At 34.2% G+C, this 25,529-nt stretch overlaps 1 protein-coding gene across 1 annotated transcript in view; it reads right to left on the bottom strand.

The window, feature by feature from the left end:
- Positions 1 to 14,691, bottom strand: part of LOC115449432 (proton-coupled amino acid transporter-like protein CG1139) — a 53,057-nt gene extending 38,366 nt beyond the window's left edge. The window contains exon 1 of the mRNA XM_030177252.2: positions 14,484 to 14,691. Within this exon, the coding sequence (XP_030033112.1) occupies positions 14,484 to 14,552 (69 nt within the window). The 5' untranslated portion in view covers positions 14,553 to 14,691. The remainder of the gene's footprint in view (positions 1 to 14,483) is intronic.
- Positions 14,692 to 25,529: the final 10,838 nt, after the last annotated feature.

The raw sequence follows: 25,529 nt of genomic DNA, 5'->3' as shown, positions 1-25,529 counted from the left end.
ATCTATAATTTAAAATTTTACCATAATCTGGTCTTTCTCAAAGTAGCCGATAATGCCAACTTGTGGGCGCTACAGGCCTGCAGGGAGACGGTAAAGGGTCCAGAGGAAATTAGATTTGGTGAAGTGTAACCAAAATCATCATAAATGCGTTCAGCAGTAAATTACTCTAAAAGCAGCTGTAGCTAAAGCTCTGAAAGCGTAACAATCAAACAAATAGACACAATTTTTCATTTGTAATATTGGTGGTGATAAACTTTTAAGATTGAAAAGAACAAACTCATTCACAAAGGCGTTTTAGCAACATAATAAAATTGTAGAATAAACTAAAGCATACTTTCTCAAACTTATATTTATTGCCCATTTACAGATCAATTTATTTCTAGCGCTCTTCGAAATTATTTTGTTTTAAATATATCTACTGTGTCATCACAAAACAAAATAATTATATTATTGGTAATCAAAATGGCCAGTAAACGAAATAAGTTTGAGAACCTATGCTTTAGTCCATTCTAAAACTTTAATAAGTGCCTAGTATGCCTTTATTAATATGTTACTATATTTTAGTAATTAGTATTCATTTCTCATCATATCTATATAATAGAACAAAAAAAAATGAGATTGGTGCTAATATATTATAGATATAAAATACATCACATAGATTATAAAAAAGTATTTAAGAATCTGGAAAATACACAAGGATAACTACAGCGCATTGTGATTTATGAGGAAATGGGTAGTTAAGTTCTACTGAGTCATACAAAAAAATCTTAATCAGGTTTTTATAAGGCTTATTTTCGTATTGCATAATCTTGTTCTGTTCGATACTTAGCCTTATTACTTACATGGACACTTTACGATCTCTGTACTTTGTAGTCCAAACTTAATTTACATGGCTTGTAAATTCGCCGTAGTTGTAAATCAACGAGAATTTCTCTAATGCATTTTATACCAGTACAAGTACATAAGTATTATAAATGCGGCAACTCCCGCGTGTTACGCGGAAACTGGCTTGATATCCTTCACACACTGCGTGGATATCCATAATGAGCATTTAAAGCAGCAGAACACTTATTTTTTATATGGCATGTGATTGATAGAACTTTGTTGACCATTATAGACCTTGCTATATCTTTGAAAATCTAAATTACGTAGTGTATTAATTGTGAAAATTTTGTGTCTTGATTGAGGTACGTGGTAATCCAATACTCGTAAAATTTAAAACCCAAAAACTCAGAAAGTTAAACACGGGTCCACTTGCTACAGAATATTATTTTGGCTTGGTTTCATGATTTTTTAATGAATAAAATAAAATAATCGATTGTGGGAAATCACAAATTGAGAACAGTTTCAACTGAAGTTAGAGTAGACACGTGTTTTGTTTTATACCAAATGGTTTAATATAAAATAACATATTTGTGTAAATTATAACAAGTGGCATTTTAAATTTTGGCTTGTAGTACGATATCTTTTATAGCCATTAGATTAAGAGCCATTTTTTACTGAGCTTTAGATTCGCATACAATAAGTTCGTGCGGGTCAACCTGCTATTGTCTATCATTATCGCCGAGCATGTCGGCGCTGCTCGTTCCTATTTTAAGGAAATTGTCAAAGGTCAAACCACTGGCCCAGTGCCTATCCTTGAACTCCCCAGTTCATTGCCACAATCTGGAGCGAGGTCTCACAACACGATGTGAGTGAAATGACTTGGTAAGCGTGAATGTCGTATCAGAGTTTCCGCAAAGAACATGGTGTGTCTTTTCTAATACAATTACATGTAGGTAGCTGTAATCTGCCGGATAGTCGGCTGTCACGGGAAAAAGATAATAATAGAAAAATCCTTTACAATACAGAGGAAATCTTTCACAGACTGGATAAGCTAATCAAAATGTGGCTTTTTACTTGCACTGCGCATAAGACGCCAAAAAATGGAATATTCCACTCCATATGGTAAAATACATTCACAATTGTAGATTGATTTAGGTTCAATGGAAAGCCAACTGCCAACATTAATATTATTGTGAAATCCTTAAATAACTCCACGGTACAGCTATAAAGTTCAGTTTGGCGCTCGTGGCGCTCGGTGAAAATAAACATGGTTCTTAGATTGCGTGCCGTCATTACCTTAATACGTAAGCTCACGCTTTTATTGCCGTAGAGTAGGTTAAAGGATTTCTGCCTTAAGATGTAGTAGTTGACAAGTCTATCCCTTTAACAAGCACAAAATACCTTCAACATACGTCTGCTACTGTCATCAATAAATTTTATACATTTTGATAATCAGTTCTGAATATCGAACCCAGATCGTCACGATTCATCCCAAGTACGCAGCGATGTACGAAACCGTGTCTTACATTCAAGCGATAGGGGCGCCAATCTCACACATGACTTTAGTATTAACGATGGCACAAGTGGTCATTGGCAATGCGTCGTCACTCTTTTTCCTCTACACGGTGGATGTGCTGAGCCGACGAGCACACCGCGTGTTCATATCAAGGTCGAGGGAATTCATGCCAAGCGTCATTCGAGCTGTTAATTTAATTACGATCGTTGTGAAATAAAACTATAAACGTCCATTCCGTTTATTTTTTTTCCGATTTACTTGATATGTATCGTTATATTATGACGAAATTACATAAAATTATTATAAATTGAAGCCTATGTGTTATTCTGATGTGTAACCAATATTACTGTAAAGTTTCATCCAAATCCGTTCAGTAGTTATTTCGTGAAATATGAACATATATATGTACATCCTCAAAAACACGTGTTTATAAAATAAGTAGGATAGGATTTATGTATTATGTTTGATATAATTCCTTTTCAAATGTACATAATTAAAATTACTCACATCATGTATACCTACAAATTCGATTGTCTCAAGTCATTTGAAAAGAGGGTACATATTTGTCGATATTTCTAGTACAAGGCTGATGAAGGCCTTCGGCTCATATATCGTAGCGTGATAGCCGCGAGACAGCTGGTTTCATGCTTAACTTTTATTATCATCCGCGCCTCTTTCGTGCAACGCAATTTTATATAAGTTGACTGAGCGGCTCGGCCCAGCTCCTCGCCTGTCACCTCGCGGCTATCTGCCTCGTACACACGAACTGTACGAACGTAATGTAAGGTCAATGACCGTTCTACACCTGCATAATACAAATCTGCACATACTTATAAGTGCAATAATATTTGGGCCAATAAAATGTACTGTGTTGAATTATGATTGAGATACCTTAAAACCTGGTTTCCTAACCTGGGGGTAAATATCTACAAAGAACCTAATTATATGATCATAAATAAAAAGTAACAGAGCTGACGTTAAAATTCTAAAGCTGTTGTACAATTTATGATTAATAAATTATAATATTTGAAGATAACATTGGAAGGCGGGTTAAAATTAGTTTTCCACATAGATCACTGGGGTAACGATATCGAAAAGGTTAGGAACCACCGCCTTAAACACTGTAATTGTTTATCTCTTATAGGATTCTAAAACCTATTTCCGACTAAATACACATTATACCTACAAAACAATGTTATTGAATAGGGAGGTGTACATTTTTCCACACAAACAAAAAATATCCCATGGGACATGCAAATATGGAATAAAATGGTAATCGCGGTGCATTGATCAAATCTGGGGCCTTTGGTTTGATAACATATTCGCATGCTACGCTAATGATGCAGCCAATAATTATGTCTATCTTAAGGTATAAATAATAATGTCGTATTTACTGATACATTCGCTGAGCAACATTCGCAATGCTCACATAAATTCGCTTTGCGTCATGCGACATGAAATCAAGTTAGAACACGGCATGAAACTACAATTTAATGACAAATTATTAATGGGAAATTGCAAAACGTACATTCTGTAACATTGATATGGTCACAAGTCAACTAGTGTTAATATATTGCGATGATTTGTGACTCACCTGATACATTTTTGGCGTAATAAAAAAAAATACCTCATTAAAACCGCACATTATTAGAAAATTAAACGATTTGCAAAGCTTCTTTTACACCTACGTGTTATCTACAAAAACTTTTAAAGGATTGTCTAAAGATGAGTATTTATTACGTTTACTTAGGTGATTTACAAAGAGGTTTATAGTCATATTTGTTAATAGCCCATTTACACAGCTAGATTCTGACGTTTGCAGTCTTAATACCTTTGTTTTTTATTATACCTATTATGTAAGTAATAGCGTTAAGTATATTGTTGCGGTATTTGATTCGAATTATTACGATAACGAGAGTACATACATGCCTTATAGTTATTGAGAACCTTATTGATAACTTCTATGAAAGTAAATACGGTAAATAATTTTAGTATGCCTACTCATATGTTTGTTGCTCGATTTAGCATATAGGTCCGTCGTATGATACGACTTTCCTAAGTAAAATTTTGCAGGAACTGTTAATGAGGAACTTAAAGATGTTTGCAGTGGAACTAAAATATTTTCGGAGGGAACACTAATATAAATAAATCTTTATAAAGTCAGATGACAGTAAAAGTTCCAGAATATTCCAGCCATTTTAGATATAAACTAGAATAAACAGGCAGGCAGACCAATTCAAAAACTGTTTTTGGTATACGTATTTTACGTGTAAATCTGTATTTCTTCATCCATTTCTGAAAAAACGTTAACTAATAAGTTTCTAGTGGCCAAGAATAACATGATTCCTGTCTTATTATATTTGCAAACAAGTGGGTATTATGATTTAAGAATAATTAAAATAGGAAAAAGGTCTTTTTGCTGCCATTTAGAATATTTTACCTTTCACCTACTTTTACCAAAGCTCGGGCTAGATACTTACTATACGCAGGAGAATCTGCGTCCTGAATTTAATGTTTATAATTTATATAGTATTACATTTCTCATCAAAATATAATTCATTGGTATACGTAAATTTTTCGGATAATAACCAATACTAATGATGAGGGTTCATTCATTCAGGGCTAAATAAGTATACGTTATGATTTAGGCTCCAGAAACCATCCTTAATAAAGAATTAACATTGTACTCTATTCAGGGAGGAAAAAAATGTAAACAAAGAGTATTTCCAAGAAAATGTTTTGTTCTAATCTGCCAATAGAGCTGAACTAAGTAACGATAGGTAACAGAAAATGATTTAAACTATCTGGAGCATTTAAGTATAGTTAGTCTCAAAAATTATAATTCATGTTTCTTCCCGTAAGAGACTTAACCGTCGGTGTGTTTAATAAAATAAACAAAAATCGTAAATTTCCTAATTAAGGGAAGTTGGCATATTCCTGCTTATTGTGTTTGCGTTATGAGTATTATCTTGATCCCTACAGGTACGTACTATGTTGTTTTGTAATAATCGGAATGTCTATCCTATTTTAATATCGCCAGTAATAAATATGAAGAGCTTTAAAATAATTGCCGCTAGTTTCTTTTAAATGTTAAAAAGTTTATTAAAGTTTCTTTTAAATGCATACGCATAAAATTACTTTTTAAATTTTAAGTAAAAATGTATCCATAACTACTATATAATTATTGTAGAATGTTCTATTCTGCAATGAAACTAATGTGAATATTATGGATTATAAATAGTATTACAGTATTTATATTATTTCCCAGCGTCGTACATAATACTATATGGTATTTTGTAGATACCTACATAATAGCGCCCATGTGTAAACTGTTGCACATAACATATAATTTCTATTAGATTAGCATACTCCGGTGCGTTGCAACTTGCAACATCGGTTATTATATCATGCGAGAACCATCTACAAAGATCTATGGGTTAATTCTCTGGGAATTGAGTGCTTGGATATTAATTAATGAAGAAGTAAGTGCAAGGAATGTTTATTAAAATTGAGACGCAATTTGTTATGAGCAAATATGAACCCACATAGATCAATATGTTATTATAATCGAATGCATTTTTTTGCCATATTACAAATCACAGTATCGCTTCTGTTTTATTCATGTAGTAGAATGTTTCGATATTATTTTTAGATCATAAATACACGTTAAATTTATAAACCATACAGTTTTATTAGCGAGTATCTGCGAGTATTGCGTGTTTAGGTCCGGTCATAGACTCTACCTTCGGTTAATAAAACAATGTTATAAACATTCAATTATAAACTAGTAGAATACCGCCTAGTAGGTAAGCCATGAAATGGCATTTTCAGTTCAACAAGTCGTAACAATTATTTGCTATCTTTGATATTTCCGCGGTATCAAGCGTCTCTAGCGCAGCCTCTCCACCTACTGAGCAGGACGCCAATATCATCTACCTGTGTAAAATATTCACGCCTTTTATCCCAGAAGTAGCAGGCAGAGGTGCAACTGGTGCACAAACTTTCCGCCATGTATATTCCATCCCATGATGTGATAGAAAGCGACCCTATTGTCATATCAGGCATTCATTCTAAACTCCGTGCTGATACCGAGTAGAAAACCTAATATCACTATGCCTACCCCGAGGATTTAACCTGAAACCTCAACACTGAATTCGTACTCTAATACTACTACGGCACCGAGGCAGTATATCAGGTATTATCTATCAGGTACATACGTACACACACCGATATATCATTGGTCGGGCATCGAGTACCTGTTACTTCATGTTCGTACCTTTGGCTCTAGGTCAGATGCGTGATACGTCACGGAATATTATACGCACTTAATATATCTGCAGGTACTTGCTATTTTCCATTGATGGTAGAGACACATTGATTCATTATATAAATTGTAATAAGTAAAGTTAGCTTTCAACGTGAAACGTCTAGGTAAAATTACTATTTGTGTATTTCATCCGTCAAGGAACAATGTGCGAGCAATATTATTTTCTTTTATGAATAGAATTTTAGCCAGCGTAATGACTGGACATTACGAGGTATCTTTTATGGGTCTACGAGCGCAATGTAGAGCCATATAGCATTTTGTATCATAAGGTAGGAGTTGCGCTTATCTTCAGGCAAAGGACTTGCTCGTTTTAACGTACATACTGCAGAAAAAATTGCAAAGTTTACGTTTTGTAGTTTACTTAATATTTTATAGTTTATACAGATGCACATATGTCGGGCGTTAATCTCTGAAAATACAGAATGATTTACGGATTGAAGTGCAATATGATTCTGTCTAGATAAATTGTATTCGAGAATTACGAGCACAAATTCTAATTATGCGAAATGTTTACCGACAGCAGTTTCATGATAGCCAAACCAGAGGTGGGTTATTTTAGCTCGTTACAAACGAATATGTTCATCTGTTCACTCACATCTTTTCAACTGTAGAGTATTTGTCATATTTTGGCAAATAAGGCGTCGTGAGTAATTTAGGACCGTGACGGGAGCGAATACTCCTCGTGGCATGTCGTATGCAATTTTCGGTGATGTTTCACAGCAAATGCAAAAGATTTTATAAACAATTATGAAATCAATGTATTTAAAAAAAAACCCGTCCCAAATGTACAATATGTTACTTAGGTAAGTATGTTAAATTGTTTATAAAATAAATTGCGAGCTAAGCGACTGCGCACCGGACTTTAGCAAGTTAGTTATGCACCGGGAATGACAAACCTCTAAAAGATTGTTATGACCAAAATCAAAGTAAAATCACATTCAGCTCCAAGTTTGCACTCCCAGCTAGATAAGTATTAAAATAATCTGGACGCCATGAAGCCCTATACACCAACACAAGGCAATCGGCATTCCATGATGCGTGTACCCAAGAATTCCTGGTCATAAACGTACATATTAATCTGCAGTCTAAAAGATATTTTATTTTATTATTCGTAACCGGGTTACTTATTTCTATATTTAGATCAGCGTTTTTTTAGTGCAGTTTTAATAGTTAATTTTATGCGAGCATATTTTACATCTATATAGATGAAAACTTAATCAGTCCTCATTTTAGCCATGGCATTGCAGGTAAAATTAAGTGCACTATTATAGTAAGCAGAGAGTACGAAAGGGTTATAAAACTTTTTAACATATAATTTTTTCAATTTTTAAAGTTTCTAATACATTATGTTCACATCCGGGAGACGTTGCTAATTTTAAATGGCATCTTTGACTTGCTAATTTCTTCTGTAATGATAAACAAAAATGTAGCGTTTTGTATATTGTCTTCCTGCATGTACAGTTGTAGTATACAGTCTATCATTCAGGCGCCGTTAAGTGGAATATTTGATGCACTCAGCGCCACTACAGATAGACCGATAGGAATTCAATCGCTAAACAATGTAATTACAGATCTGAAGGTAAACGAACCTCGACAATCGGATACTATGTATGGCTTACGTCGAAACGCAGTCAACAATGTTTGTACTATGAAATTATTAATTACAGTAATGACATCGGCACTTAGATAACATTATAAAGTAATTACGCGTATTTCGTAATGATACACCTTGCTGGGTGTGCCAAATTAGGTAGTGACGCAAGTGGTTACCACTAAGATCGCTGTTGTATTACAGGACGCAAGTTGGACATTAAATCGAATGCGTCTTGATGATTGAAAACATATTTATATAGATTGTTCAATAAACAAATAAAGAAACAAAATATAGTACCTGTGCATACCGTTCAATTTATATTTCAAAGAATGATTACCTAATTGTAATTAATTGTTCAACGATATGTACTTACTTACTTACTTAATTTAATGAGACCAGTAAATGCACCGAGGGTTATAACTAGCCTCAAAAATGCTCAAGCTTTAAATATCAAACTAAATATAATAAGTGATCTGTGCTGTTTTTTATTTGTTTTGCTATGCATTATCATGTTTAATGTTTACATAATAATTTAGGTGGATGAACTGACGTCTAAATTGCTCGAACCGTTTGGGCTAGCTTCACTGCTCATATAAAAACCAAGTCATGGTTAACACCTTTTCAAATGGATGCCTATATTTCAAGATAACCTCGTTAAGAGTTCGTTTAGTCTACTTTACTATCCATTGAAGAAATCACTTCACGTTGTTAGCGTACAACCATAAGAAATATCGTGGCTTTTCTAACGTCACATTTTACCTACGCTTTAATCTTAATCAATGGTGTGCTCAGTACAGTGCAGTGAGCATTCACGGGCGTTCTCCAGTGAGCACAGCACATAAAAATGTATATCAGTACGGCACAGTTTGACGGATACTGCAATTTGGTCTGCTTATTTTTAGCCACCACGTGATTGAAGTGAAGTGACTTGACGGTAAGGGACACTACCGACGCGACGGTCCGATCGACGCACGCCGTCTTGTGGACTATGGACCTTCAGAACAGTGTTGCAGGGTTCACTATTAACCTATGGTATGGCAGATTATTATTTTCTTCAATATTATAAAAAACAATTTTGATCAGATATAAATTTACTCTTATTTGGCTAAAAAACGCAGTCCTGATTTTAGAATTTAGTCGACGTATAAACACTCCATCAGCAGAAACTACATAATGACTGGGATATTTTTTGTTGATTATTACCCAGCAAGAATTCATATCTAGTCTAATTTGTTCGAAACTATTGCATCAATTGCATTGCAATAGTTGCGCTATTAAACCACGTGGACTTAATAGCTTTTTAGAACCCCAATTCACAATCAGGGATAAGTCATGCTTTCTATTTTCGTACGTGAAAGTTAGTTTTTTATCACTGAGCGCTGGTTGTTGTGGGCCTTTGACTTGGACAGCAGGACGAAAACTACAGCGAGAAGTCACATTCTGCACTGAATCCATTGTACTGCGAGCGAAGTTGCGTTAACACTTACATCTGATGTAATCTTCACACTCAATTAGTATCTATTCACCGCCTACCTTACTACGTTCTACGAATATTAGTCATCGTCTAAGTAGTGATATTAATGCTATTTCGGATTTTTTAATTTCGAACGTTCGTTTTAGTAATGCAAGCCTCTGGTTTTCAATGGTTAGAAGTTAGCATAGAGTATATTGTACTGTAGGTCATCGCTATAATTTGTTGTTAAGTATTATGGATCACGTTAAACTTTTCCATTTGATTTTGTTTTAATAAATCAAACCAATAACACAAATACAACTATGTGAGCCATTTGATTTCTTATATCATGATATTTAATTTCCACGCGTAATGCATGAGGTAAAAGTAAAATTCGTAGCACCCAGTATATTTTGTAATTTTCGCCTAATTGAGTTACTATACTATACTGTAAGAGGATAATGAGTCAAAACAGTTAACTAGGAAAGGAAATGTACTTTACTCCGACCGTCGAATAGTGCTAGATAAACTCAAACTGATTCAGTGGGTCAGACAAGTTCGAATCTGGGGGCATACCCTTGTACTCAGCGGTTACTTGTACCTCGTAGGTAATATAAATAACTTTCCTTATTTGTATAACTTATCGATTTCAGTAGATTTTAATTAATGAACTTGTGTATTATTAATCTAGTTCTTGGACACTATTTATACAGTGTCTATGGCAAAACTCCTTAAGAGATTCGACCATTTTATACATAGGGCTACCTTACTAATAAAAATACCAATAAAAATAAACGAATCGGTGTTTAATGAAGCAGAATCCATGGCAGTGGCCGTTTTCGACAATTACAAAAGTATATTAATTGGATCATTTTATATTATGTAAATAAATTAATTGACCCAATAGATTCTGATGGAACTCGGGAGGAAGAAAATACTTTAATGTTTAGGTAAAGAGTGTTTATGCATTTCTTTTACTTCGTTTAAACAATATTCGAAACATTATTACAAACAACTGTTAATCTTATATCTCTTGTATATCTCACAGTGGTTTTGTGGTCGGCCGTGACACAAAATGTAGTAAGTATACAATTATAAATTCACTACAGCGAAACTCCTAAATAATTTATTCGCGTGAATGTCCTTAGGCAGGTATTACGTAATTGCGAACTGGATCTTGCTACTTTTGACGCGTTTTTGAGTGTTTATGTAGTCGAAAGCTAATGCGGAACTAGCTTCTTAGATGTAAGTATTAATATTTCTGATATGGTTGAGTACTGGTTATTGACATCTTTACGAGTAAAAGGAAGGTGTAGGAAAAATATCTTAGTCTTTTGTTGTTCTCCTTGTGGTGCAGGTTTGTGAAAATTATCAAAAAGTAAATACCTATCTACTTATAAAAATGTTCTACCAAATTAAAGTAAAGAAAAATAGGTTGATCAATTCATTATATTTTCGTCACAACTTTACTTTTCGACGGAATTGAACTAACGATCTCACACTAATCAGTGGTAGTAAACAAATTCTTTAAATTTAGTTAAATGTTTCTGTCACACCGAATAAAAAGAGTTTTAATGTATGCGTGATTATTTTTTTATTGTTTCCACTTCAAGGTCGGCCTGTTAAAGGAAGTTTGACAAATGTTCATATACTAGTTGTTTTTTTTATGTTTTAAATTTATCCGACACTTGCCTGGCTGATTCATATTTAATAGTAGGTACATGTAATAAACAACTCTGCATTATTAATGTTAAAATTTCGGTCAATATCTATTTCAATGCTTTTATATGAGAAAATCAATTGAAGATTTAACACGAGGAAGTCAATTTAAGTATGTAACGTGAGGAAAGCAATTTAAGATCCCACGTCGGTCTGGACCGGGGGAGCCGAGGCGGGATGTCGGGCCAGCTTCCCACGCCGGCGTACCGACGACCGACTAAACCCTGCGGTGGCCTTCTTCGGAGGGACGCCTGCAGGGAGCATTAAGGCAATATCCCGATAAGCGGTCTGCCCATGTACCTATGGTATATAAACAGAGAGTCGTTGTAAGAGCTCATATTTAAGCCTCAAACAATAGGTAATGTCTGTTATCAATTATCGCTTTCATATATTTTGCCAAATTCAAGGTGATCAACACATAAAGTGTTTTCATTACAAGATACATCAGTTTATTTTTTTTTATATTTGTCATGAAAAGTTAACTGTTAGTTACATATTTTATGAAATAATTATAATAGGTAAAGAATGTTAATCACATTTGTTACTAACTTTAAAACGCATAGTTTTAATAATTTAAGTCTTTAGTTTGATTTTTGTGCCAACCTTTCTCTGACTCTCCGTATAAAAGACTTAAAAATATTATTTTCAGTCATAAAACATATTAATATAAAAAAAAACTCAATAAAAAGTGTAATTCAGTCCTCGTGCCAATCACATTTATTGCAGAAAAATGTGAAAGACGAGAAAGACCCCTAACAAATCAAGCATTGTACGATGCAATTTGCACCAAACCCTCTCTCGTGACGCTGCGCTGTCTAAATATGAGTCATAGTCTAAAAAAAACGATTCTTTCTGTTTTTCAGTAAAATACTTTTTTTCTAAAAATTCTCCTATTCTCCATTTATTACTTAATTATCCATTTATAAATAAAATATTACGTTCACTATTGTATGAGTCCATATGTGGAACTTTTAAAACCTCAACGTGCTATTAGTTGATCTTGAGGGTATGCAGACTGAAGTCTAATGTTGTTATGTCATAAAAGTAATATATAAAAAATATTTTTTTTATTTATAATACTTTATTGTTTTGTTGACGTCGATTTTTTGAGACGCAAGTGTGTCTCTTTTACTTTTTTCTATCCTAGTTCACTCATACACCAGTGATTGAAATTTCTAATGTAGGATTGTTTTAGGAAATAGCAGTAGTGGTCCTATTTGCGCACCTTTTAGTCCCGCTCTACCCTGCCGGGTAATTTTTGAATTCGACTACATAGCAATTATCAATTAACAGACGAAGGACGCGTTGTCGTATTTTGAATTTTAGGATTTTCACGCGACCAAAAATTTTTGCCTTACTTAATGTCTATTTTTACCCATTTTTTTATTTAGGGATTGCTTGGTTTTGGTAAAAGAGCTTAAACACCAATTTAAATACCTTTGGTAAATTTTAAGTTACTATACCTTTCCAAAATACAATATATCTCTGTCCACTCTCTATATGTATAGTACGATAGTACTAGTAATACGTTTTGTAGTTTCTTTGATAGTACGCAGTATTTCTTGGGATATCTATTACAAATACCAAAGGTACAAAATATTTTTTGTGATTTATCGTGTCAAATAAATTTTAGAGACAAACAAAAAGGTTAAACTTTTAGTACTGCCTCTCGCTTATCGATTGTAACAAAATTCAATATAACACTTTTGCACAATTATTATGGCCAGTTTCCCAAGATACGCATAGGTTCTTAAAGTTCAATGGCTATTTTGGCCATTTTTACGGGTTGAATTTCCAATAATCCCTTCTAAGTGATTGCCTACCTATTTCATTGGAGAAATACACGCACCAAATTTGGACCCTGTTTATAATACATGCCTATTGCCTAGATTATAAAATTAATTGTGCGACGTCCGCTCTCTTCAGCCTGTTCTGCGTGGAGCGAATTGTTGCGACACAGTATTTAAAATATCAACGCAACGATCTAGATACAAGTACATTCAAAATAAGTTAAAACAAAACCAGGAAAATCTTGAAAACGTTAATTCGTGCCGTTACAAGAATTGATTTGTGATAAAAATATAAGTATTTTTTTATTAGGTGGGTGAAAGTAATTAGGGAACCACGTATTCAAAACTGGTTTGGATTTAAAAAAAATGGGGCACACTGTTTACACAAATTTATCCTTTTTTAAATTGAAATTGAAGTTCTATGGCGAGTTTAATGTAATATGATTGCTTTTTAGTTTAGCTTTTTTTTATACGTAACCATAAATATAATGATATTGTTTGCAAGAAAAAAACTGTCGGTTGCGTTTGGGACGTGCGATTTGTTTTTGTAAACAAACAGCTAACATAAGTTAATATTTATCGGCACAACAAAATCTCGAATATTATTTTGAAAACAGTAATTTTTTGACGATAAAATGTTTGGCTCGAATCCAGCGCGTTCACTTCCTCGTATAACTTGCAACCCAGCAGTAACGCGTAAAAGTTTATTGAAGGAATATTGTTTTAAGGGAACTTGTTTTTGATATGCAATATTTTTATATCATTCTGGCCTCTTGCAACATTCGGTGGCTTCTTAATTTCGTCATCGTGATGTTATTTTACTTATGGAGGCTTTTTTCTATTTTGATTTTTTATATAGTGACCTATAATAGAGTAGTTTGAGTAGTTTCAGTGGGGTTTGTGGTTTAGTATGTATGTTTAACTAAGGGTATGCACTAAGCGATATTGACATTGACAGACGTGGCTGTCCCACGTTTATACGTTTATTTTAGTCTGGCCGTGAATACCGTCTAACCATTGAGACGGCCCAAGCAATACTGTCGGAAATCTGAAAATACCTTCGATACATATCATAGCGCATTGAACATTTCGCATTCATTCACCATTATTTACGTTACGCAGTAATAACGTTAGGCATAAAATTTGAGGCAAGTACATGTAAATATTTAATATTTTACTTAATTGCTGGATATTTAAAAAAAATGGCCTAACTTAAATTTCAATATGTGTGATTTTTGTAAAAGTTATGAAACACTTACCTTTTTATTCTGCCGAGCAGGTGTAAGACCCACTTGCGAGCCCAATTCTGCTAAAATATTTTTCGGCATTTTGTGCACTGAACGGTACGCACAGCGAGAACAATAAAAATCGCGTGTTAAATATTGAATTCCGCGCTCCTAGTAACGTATGGTAGATGCGACGCGAGACCGCGGCGCGCGCGCTGTTTGTCGAGTGAGCGTGCGCCCGCTGCCGCGCCCGGTTATAACGCGCGCCGTACGCCACTCCGGTGACGTCACATTGTAATGCGCGCGCCCGCGCATCGTTTGTACCTACTCCACACATGACACTCTTAGTATTTTTTTTTACGCATGTGACGACATGAAACGTTTATTTTTCTTTTTAGGGGTCAGTAGATGCTCAAAGTATTTACCGTCATCCGTCTGACCTTTACTGGGCATGAATTTTTATATTCTCAATAAGGAGTGAACTGAAAGTTCACATGTCATATTAATTTGTGTATCTAAAATAAAAATTGTGATACTTAACGTTTAGATTAAAAAATACAATAAAATTGATAAATTGAAACTAAATTTAGCGTTGGTGTGCAATACCACTTGCCTGGATTTCTACCATGGTGTATCAGATCCTTTCATAAACACCTGCCCTATAATAAAATCAAAAGGGATCTTCGTGCGGTTATGATTTTACACAATACACGTATGTATGTACGTCATTTATGACGTTAAAAGACATTTGGTTTTTCTGCATGATACATTCGGATGAAAACATCATCATTTACAATAACTGCAACCTATTGAAAGCCAGTATAATGACCGCGTTTACCTGTGGTGAGCCGCAATGAAACTTGCGATACAAATAAAATTTTAACAAGACACACAAAACTTACGACAACATTTTACATGAATAATGTGGAACTCAGGATAGAGTAAAATTAACTACAAAAGGTAATAAATAACCTATAATAGCCCATATCGACATCATAAAGTTATACTTACGGAAACTTATGTTATGCAGTTATTCTAAAAGTTATGCCGAAATAAAATAATTTACTATTGCTGTAGTATATATGGGGTAACTTTTGTGTTCACACCAAAAAACAAAATGGTACTTTACTTCACACAAACAAAATATATTATATCAAATAAACTAGACGTGTTGGTGTTTAGATAATAGGCGATTTGTAGTTCTGAATTTATTAACCGACTTCAAAAAAAGGAGGAGGTCATAAATTAAATGTTTTTTTTTTGTGTGTTTGTTACCTCAGAACTCGCTCATTTATGAACCGATTTGGAAAATTCTTTTTTTATTCGAAAGAATATATCTCCAGATTGGTCCCATACATTTTTTTTTCAAAATCGCTTCAGTAGTTTGGTTTTAAAACTAAAAAAAACTAGAATAATTATGTCGTCCAAGTGAACAAAATCGCGATTTTGCTTTCTTGTGACATTTTTAGTGATGGTTTTGCGTTGGGTTTGGTTGAGTGCTCTGGTCATATACTTATACAAATAGCATAACACCTTTTCCCCGTGTCAGGGGTAGGCAGATGCGTAAATTTTCGTCGCGATAGTCGTATTGCGTGCGAAATACATTAGTTGTGTTTTGGTATTGGGTTTGCGTTGAGTCTACTTCTCACATACATACGTATATATATAGCATCACACCGTTTCTACTTTTCATGGATAGGCAGAGGCGTAACATTTCAACACGATAGTCGTACCACGCGCAAAACACTTTAATTATGTTTTTGTGTTGGGTTTAGTTGACTCTTCTGCTTACATACATATATAGCCAGAGATGAGACATTTTGAAAATAACAGTATTTGAAATGCAAAATACAAAATACCTATTTCCATTTTGTATTTTAAATACTTTTTTAGAAAACCATTTTTTATTTTATTTGAAATACTTTTTAGGACATATTTTGTATTTGCAAAATACAAAATACTTTTTAATCAACTTGCAAATAAGCAGTTCAGTAAGTAATTAGATAAAACGCAAACATACGCAATAAGTCGGCGACGATACAATACTTTTGGTTTCGTTATTATTTTATCACACATAAACATTTGACTAACACAACACACACACACACATAACATCACGCATTTTATCCCCGAAGGGGTATGCAGAGGTTCAACCATGGCACCCACTTTTCGCCAAGTGTGTTCCGTCCCATGATGTGATAGGGGGCGAGCCTATCGCCATATCGGGCACAAATTCCAGATTCCGGGCTGATACTGAGCAGAAAAACCCAAATATCACTTTGCCCGACCTGGGATTCGAACCCAGGACCTCAGAGCGCTGCCGTACCATGCATGCAGTATAACTACGCCACCGAGGCAGTCAAAACATTTGACTTAGGTACTGGTTAAAGCGGAAAAACCACAGGGTACAGCCACATCATAACTCTTTGTCACAAATGTCTCGCTTTTCATGTAGGTAAGTCAAATTTGTTGATTTTTAGTGAAAAGCAATAATCAAAACAGTTCAGTTCTCTGTTGCTATAATGAGAAAAAAAAATATGGCGTAAGTGCCATATTTTTTTTCTTTGATATTGTTGTTGACAAGACACTCATTAGAAATGGACAATCCTATATACTGTAGAGTACTGATACAGATAATTAAAAAAAGCTTAGATAAGAGGTTTGAAAAATTTAAGTAATGATTTGAAGGACTAAAGCTAAAGAAGCAAATTTGGCATCAGTGTCATATCCTTTTTTTAAATTAAAATGGATGCCGAAGGGAAGTAGAGAACACATAAAGGAATTATTCCTTACAGAAGTGAAAAAAATTAAAAATGATCATAAAGATGCAAATACTACATTTCAATCACACAAGAAAGAAAAAAATTAATCCTGTTATATGTTCCATGATGATTCAGATTCCTCAGTAGATAGTGACAGCGCAAATGCAAACACCACCATTAACGTGGAATCACTACAATATTTGAAGTATGATGATGTCTGCCTATCATCATTAAATAAATACCCTACAGTAAAGATTGTCTTTTTGAAATATACTTAATACCTGCCTGCCCAGCTCTGCGCTAGTAGAAAGGCTTTTTTCTTATGGTAGCATGATTATGAGGCCACACAGAAGAAAGATGAAATATTTGAACAAATAATTTTGTTAAAATCTGTTAAATAAATTTACTTTGATCACTTGTTTAAATAAAAAAAAAACAAAAACAGAAATATAATAAAGTATAAAACTAAAGGTATTTTATTTTAATAAAGTATTTCGGAAATATGTATTTTGTATTTAGTATTTTAAATACAAAATGAAAAACTATTTTGTATTTTGTATTTAAAATATAAAAAACGAAAAGTATTTACATTTTGTATTTAAATTCATTTTATAATATATTTTGCACATCTCTGTATATAGCATCAAACTTTTTCCCCTTTTTCGGGGTAAGCAGAGGTGTAACTCTTCAGCGCGGTAGTCGTATTGTGAGCGAAACACAACTACGCCATCGAGACAGTCCATTTTTTACTAACACTTAAAAGCAAAAAATAAAAATAATTTTAACAAAAAATTTAACCGCCTTCAAAAACCACTCAAAACCAAAAAATAATTTCACATAACAGGTATATATTGGATAGCAATTTTGGACTCGGTGCCTAATTAAAATTGCTAGTTAAGCTAGATAAATTCATTAACGAATTTACGAAAACAATGTTCTACCAGCGTACAAAGTCAGCAAGTCAGATCGTCACCGGAGATGAACATACCACCGCAGCACAGCAAATGGAAGCTATTAAGGAAATATTTAAATTTGTGAACTGTACACTACCCAAATTCTTCCCCTGTTACATATAGCTGGTCAAATGTGGGTGTATTGCACTCCCTGCCCCGAAAAAAGAGGCAAGAAAAAAATGAAACACCATACATGTGCTTGGTATTACACCTTTCACTGTGTATGTTTCATAGTAGTAAATGCAAATCCACTCCGTTTAATTGATTTGAAAGAAATTTAGCTCATAGATGGACTATGCAACGAATATAGCTTAACTAGCAATTTTAATTAGGCACCGACTCCAAAATTGGTATCCAATATATACCTGTTATGTGAAATTATTTTTTGGTTTTGAGTAGTTTTTGAAGGCGGTTTAATTTTTTGTTAAAATTATTTTTATTAATTTGTACTTTTGTGGCTAACTATACGTACCTATTATGATTTTATAAAGTAAAAACATCAAGCTTAAAATAAAATATATATTTTTAACTGAGATAAATTGTACACAGAACAAAGTTTGATGGAAGATTGCATCGCTCTTAATCCAGTATATATTAGTGATGTAACGAATGTCATTTTTTGAACATTCGCGAATGCGAATGCGAATGCGAATGCGAATATCTGCTACCGACATTCGCGAATGCGAATGTTTAGTTTTTGTTCAAATTTGGCGCCAATTTTTAATGATGATTATCTAAATTTTATTATTATCTAAGATGATAATTATCTAAACATTAGAAAGTTATGCAAAGACTGATAAAAAATTATAGAAGAATTTGTTTTTGTTTCTTTCAATTGCTTTTAATTTCTTAGTTGCTAATGTGTTACAAGTTCTAATGAGAATTACATTTTTAAGCTTTATTAAAGTAAACGAAATAATTTTGTTTATTTTTAAAGTTTAATATTCCTCTACTCAAGTTTAATTACTAACTTAAAAACATGGTAAAATAGTTAATTAATTGGTATGTTTTAAGAAAGAGAGGTATTTTTCTTTGAGAGTCTATAATTTTTTGTTTGTTTGTTTAGACTATATTTATAGTTTATTGTAGAAGAATAGTGTTTTAGTTTAGATTTTGATTTTATTAACCTACTATTACACACACACAGTATTACGAATATTATCTCGGAAGGGGTATGCAGAGGCGCAACCAGGGCACCCACTTTTCGCCAAGTGTGTTCCGTCTAATAGTGTGACAGGGGCGAGCCTATCGCCATGTCGGGCACAAATTTCACACTTCGGGCTGATACTGAGCAGAAAAACCACAAAAATATCACTTTGCTCGATCCGGGATTAGAACCCAGGACCTTAGAGCGCTGCCGTACCGCACATGCAGTAGAACTATGCCACCGAGGCAGTCTACTATTATCTTCAAAATTTTTTTTTCTGATATTGACATTCGCAAACCATTCGCAGAAATTTTGCGAATGCGAATTCGAATGCGAATATCCAAAAATATGCGAATATTCGCGAATGCGAATATTCGTTACATCACTAGTATATAGAGACGGCATATTTCCTGATCTTATGAAGGTTAGTAAAGTAGTACCAATTTTTAAAGCAGGTTGTTCTAACACCCCCTCTAATTTCAGACCTATTTCTATTTTACCAGCCTTAAGTAAGGTATTTGAAAAACTAATGCTTAACCAAATGCTGGTGTTTTTTTAATAAAAATGGGATCTAACATAATAGACAATTCGGCTTTACAAAAGGCAGATCCACGCAAGATGCTGGACGTGCTTTAGTCAAAGCTGTGTTAGATGCTTGGGAGGGATCCCAGGATGCACTGGGGGTCTTTTGTGATCTTTCCAAGGCATTCGATTGCGTCGATCACAAAACCCTCATTTTAAAGCTTCATTATTATGGTATTAGAGGAATTGGACTTAAACTAATATCTTCATATTTATCAAGTCGAAATCAAAATGTATTTATCGAAAACGTCTCCTCTGCCGGGTCCGCAGTTAGAATTGGGGTTCCCCAGGGTTCCATATTGGGTCCATTCCTATTCTTAGTTTACATAAATGACCTGCCTTACATGGTTGATAATATGGCAGATGTAGTATTGTTCGCTGACGACACTTCGATTATTTTTAAGTTAAATAGAAGGGATGAGAATCTCGGTGAGCCACATAAAGTACTTAGTTTGATTTCTGACTGGTTCTCTTCTAATAATTTACTTTTAAATGCCGCAAAAACGAAATGTGTCAGATTTTCGTTACTGAATAAAAAAAAGGAACTAAATATTGATTTAGATGGGGATAAATTAGAATTAGTTCCCTCAACGGTCTTCCTCGGGGTTTCAATCGATAGTAAATTGCAATGGGGCCCCCATATTCAAAAAATTTCTAGTAAACTGAGCTCTGCCGTGTTTGCTATTAGAAAGATTAGACAATTAACTGACGTGGCTACGGCAAGGCTAGTGTATTTTGCATACTTCCACAGCATTATGTTCTATTGTATTCTTCTGTGGGGCTCTGCTGCAGATCTGCAGACCATTTTTATCTTGCAGAAACGAGCGATTAGAGCTATTTACAACCTTCGCTCTCATGATTCCCTTAGGCAAATGTTTAAGGAGGTGAATATACTGACTTTGCCGGCCGAATATATTTTTCAGAATATAATGTACGTACGTAAAACCTTAGTACTTTTATTAAAAACAGTGACTTGCATAGTCTAAATACCAGAAATAAAAATAAATTGGTTGTCCCTAATCATAGGCTCTGTAAACCAATAAATCTTTCTTAGTTAATAGCATTAAGTTCTATAATAAACTTCCCTTCGAAATTACCAATTTGACCGAACAAAAATTCAAGTGTTATGTTAAGCGTGAATTAATGTGTAAAGGATACTATACTGTGTCTGATTACCTTAATGATAAGACGGTTTGGAAAGTTTGTCCTGCACACAATGACCCACCATGTTAGCACACATTAGTAATTAATTAACTGCCTAAAATGTCTTTGTTACATGTCTCACATGCTTTTTTTTTTATAATAATGACATTTCTATAGTTCTAATTTGACATAATCATATCATATCTTAATGAAATGTAATTTTTGAAAGACGACCACCCGATCATGTTGTGTTTGCCTGTTCAATATCACTATTTTTTTCTTTTCTCATGATTGAAAACTATGATTGTAAATGTAGGCGAATGCACGCTGTACGCCGTTATTTAAGTATGAATCTATGTTCTCTTTTATTTGCTATCGCTAATTTTATTTTATGCCGCTCCAGGTTTAGTCGATTGGATTTCATCTTATCCCATGTTAACGGTGATGTGCGTGCATTAGCTTATATAACTATTGTGACTATGTACAAGAAAGACTTGGAAAAAATACAAAAGAAGTACTGAACAATTGATGACAAAAAGAAAGCCCGGAGTTTCTTTCTGCCTTTCTTCTTCGGGTAGTCATCACTTAGGTAGCTAGTGAAAGGCTGGTAGGTTAGCTAGGTTAGGGCTCATGTCCTCGCCGGTGAGGATCGCGACGCGTTACCCTTCTATTTCCCCTACTTGCCAGCCCGAGCTGGTTACTTCGGTCTGTACCTAGTCTTTTGTATAAACTTTATCCCTAATTTAAAATCTCCATAGTTATATAAGTGATTTTAATAGTTGTTTAGAAATAATAATTATTCTTATTCTTTGTTTTGACGTATCATAAGTGCAACTTTGTTCGCCTACGTAATAAATAAAGTATTTTATTTTATTTTTTTATATATATATCCGGAATAGAAAGTAGCCTATGTCAATCCCAGGGTCTCAAAATATGTCCATATCAATTTAATCGCAATTTGTAGGGTAGTTTTTATAAAACAAAGCCCCTCGGTGCTTTGTTTTAATGGAGACTATTCCGTCATACACATTTGTTGCGTAACTTTAACCGTCTGCGCAACACACACAATGAAAGTTTTCAAATAAAATGGTGCTTTCCTGTTTGTGCAACATTTTTCATTGATTTTCTGCAGCTATTGATTATAGCGTGATGATATTTAGCCTATATCATCACGCATTGCCTTTCACGATAAATGGGCTAACCAAAGTAAAATATTTTTTAATTCAAACCAGTTAAAATTAGCGCGTTCACACTAACAAAGTAATATAATAATATATGTAATCGTATTGATAATATATTTTTCTACTTCCATCCAAAACTAAACGGAATACTAAATTATAAACTAAAAAGGTATATATTACTTTAATCATAAAAACATTTTTATTTTATTTTATTTAGATAAGTTACATGTAAAGCACCACGAGTAAAATTCTAAGAGTCGTATGATTTGAGCTATTAGATTTTATTTCAATATTAGATATGGCTAAAACGCCGGAAAGCCCGAAAATTTTGCATAATCTCTACAAGGCCCATATAGAATACAGGTGTTAACTTTTTGCATACCTATTATATAATATTATAATGTAAAATTCATTGTGCCAAAAACCATTTTCTACTCAATACTATTATTAAGTAAAAAACTCAGTTGAATATACCGTATTGTAAATTAATGCTGTTGTGTATCCTTATTCGTCGTTGAAATTAATTATTTCTTAATAGCAAAGAAACGCTTTATTGTAAAAACTAACTTTAAATGGTATTCATATTCCTATTAAATCTACGTACGATTTAATTCAGATGATTGTTTGTCTACCACCCCAAACACTACTGGCATCAACCAGTCGCGGTCGCGGCAGCTCATGGGAAAGAAATCCCTTACAAATTAGGTTTATATTTTTTAAAGTGAATTTTCGTGAAGAAAATGTCTCGCCGAGTGAATATGAAAATAAAAGTAATGCCACTCCGGAGTCTTTTACTTAAATATGACACTGCATCGTTAATGAAAGAAATACAGATACGCAATGTATAAAGTAAATATATTTGTGTAAACGGCTTATTTAATACTAGCTTCCGCCCGCAGCTTCGCCCGCGTGGATTTCGGACTGCAAAAATGGAGGAGATGCTCAATTTGTCGAGATGTTTTTTTAATGTAGGTGGTATGCAGGTGGTCCGATTGTCCGGTCAGGGTCTGATGATGGGATCCTGGTGAAATCGAAGGAACTTTTAACCATTAAGGTTGCACACGCGACGGAAGCTTAAAAAATGGAGTAACTTCTCCCGTTTTCCCAACTTTTCCCTTCACTGCTCTGCTCCTATTAATTGTAGCGTGATGAAAAGTATACTATAACCAGGTCAGGAGTATAAAAAATAATTGTACCAAGTTTCGTTAAAATCAGTCGAGTAGTTTTTGTTTCTATAACGGTTATACAGACAGACAGACAAAAATTTTACTAATTGCATTTTTGGCATCCGTATTGATCCCTAATCACCCCCTGATAGTTATTTTGGAAATATATTTCATGTACAGAATTGACCTCTACAGATTTATTATAAGTATAGATAGATTATTCACGATCGTCATACTAGAAAAATCCGTTTAGTTGGTAAGTTGTAGAAAATGTGGGATTATTTTATTAAGTACTATTTTTTTGTGTGTTTTAACAGTTTTATTTAGTAGTCAATTAAGTATGTAGTCACGTAAACTAAGTACCTACTTAATAAAAGTCTTATTTAAAAGAATAAAGATAAGTCCCATATTCAAGTATGTCGTTCTTCGACATTGATTTTAATAAGGATATTATATGAAGTATAAATTGCGTGAACCTCTGAACTGAAAAGATCACGTGAATGACGAAACAATATTTACATTATAAGGCGGGCACTATTTAAATGAAGTCTGTCTATGGTAAAAAAAAACGACACTAAAAATATTTGTAATATAATAATACGTACCTTCAACTTACAGGAAATTGTGTAAAAAAACATTGTTATGCTTTTTGTTCTTAAAAGGAAATGGTATAACACATTACAAGTAATATACTTTTATGCTCTTAGGTAATTAAATTATTAGATTTAGCCTCTACATATTTTTACTATACCTATAAGTATATTAATCCGCCAAAGACGAAGCGAAATTCAATTATTTCGATCTGTTCGATATGAGATAGGTAAGTCTAAGTATCCTCTCGGCTTAATAATGTTTTCAGTACTTGGTTGACAGGCAATATGAAAGGGCATGGTGGGATCATCGGCCTAATAACCTAGCGTAGAGCCGAACAGAAAGATTGCATACGAGCCAACGAGACGTCGTTGGCTGCCTTGCCGAGTCCTTAATCCTATATTCATATTATAATCGCATTAAAGCCAAAAGGCTTTCGGGGGACGTTTTTGGTGGTTATTGGACTCGCCATGAATTTTAGTGAGGTTGAGGGTGGTGTAGCAATAAAAAAGCTTCACAATTTCTATAAAATCGTGGGTAAGGTGTTTCGTTGGTTACAAGTCGATCTACGAAAATAATAAAATTAACAACATTCCTGGTAAGCCCTAAGCAGTTGCCAGATTGCTGCCCCCTCCTCTCCTCTCTCATAAGACAACCACTCCTAGACGGGCTTAAAATTCAAAAGCTCGCAGCGATCTTAGGACGCCCTCGACTTCGACGGCACCATGAAAACAATTATAAGGTTTTGAATAAAATCACCGTACCTATTGAGATCCATCTCGAATTAACTAAAATTTTACTGTCATTTTCTTGACAAGTGAACATATTTTGATGTTAAACATTTTACCCAAGCGGTAGATATTTTACAAACACTCTGACGCCTTTGACCCCAGGAGGAATAGTCAGAGGCGCAAATGGTGCACCCACTTTCCGCCGTGTGTATTCCATTGCATGATATGATAGTGGCCAAATCTATCGCCATATCGGGCATAAATTCCAGAGTTCAGGCTGATGCCGAGAAGAAATACCTAATGTAACTTAGCTCCGAACCAACCCGAGACCTCAGCACTGCTGCGCTAATTTATAGTGCCTACTTAGTGAAATTATGGAAGCTTCGTTTTAAGATCTATGTTCCAAAACGCCCTTGTAAAGGAAGTTGGTCAATGTGCGAATGGGAACAAATCCCAACACCTGCGCGGCGTCTAAGAAGAACCGAGAATAACTGGAACCGGAACGATCCGGATTGAAGCGGTCGCGTGGCGACTGGGCGCAGTGAGCCAACAAGGAAGGCGCGGCGCGCTGCCAGCGGGCGCCGGGCAGCCCCAGCTAGCCCCTACGAGTTGGAGTGAAGATGCTTTCTAAACTCATTGCGCCTACGCCGCTCATCACATTAACTATATTATACCAAGATTTCGACATTTAACAAAAAATCTACCAAGTAATTTTTAATTAAATAAAATCATTAAAAAAAGTTTTTTAGATCTTCCATGATTAATATTCAAATCCAGTTATTAATTTAAAAATGCATACAAATAATTATTTTTCTTCAACCAG

The sequence above is a fragment of the Manduca sexta genome, chromosome 27 (genome assembly GCF_014839805.1).
Source record: "Manduca sexta isolate Smith_Timp_Sample1 chromosome 27, JHU_Msex_v1.0, whole genome shotgun sequence".
NCBI lineage: Eukaryota > Metazoa > Arthropoda > Insecta > Lepidoptera > Sphingidae > Manduca > Manduca sexta.
The sequence above is the reverse complement of the archived record's forward strand: the minus strand, read 5'-3'. Positions and strand labels throughout refer to the sequence as shown.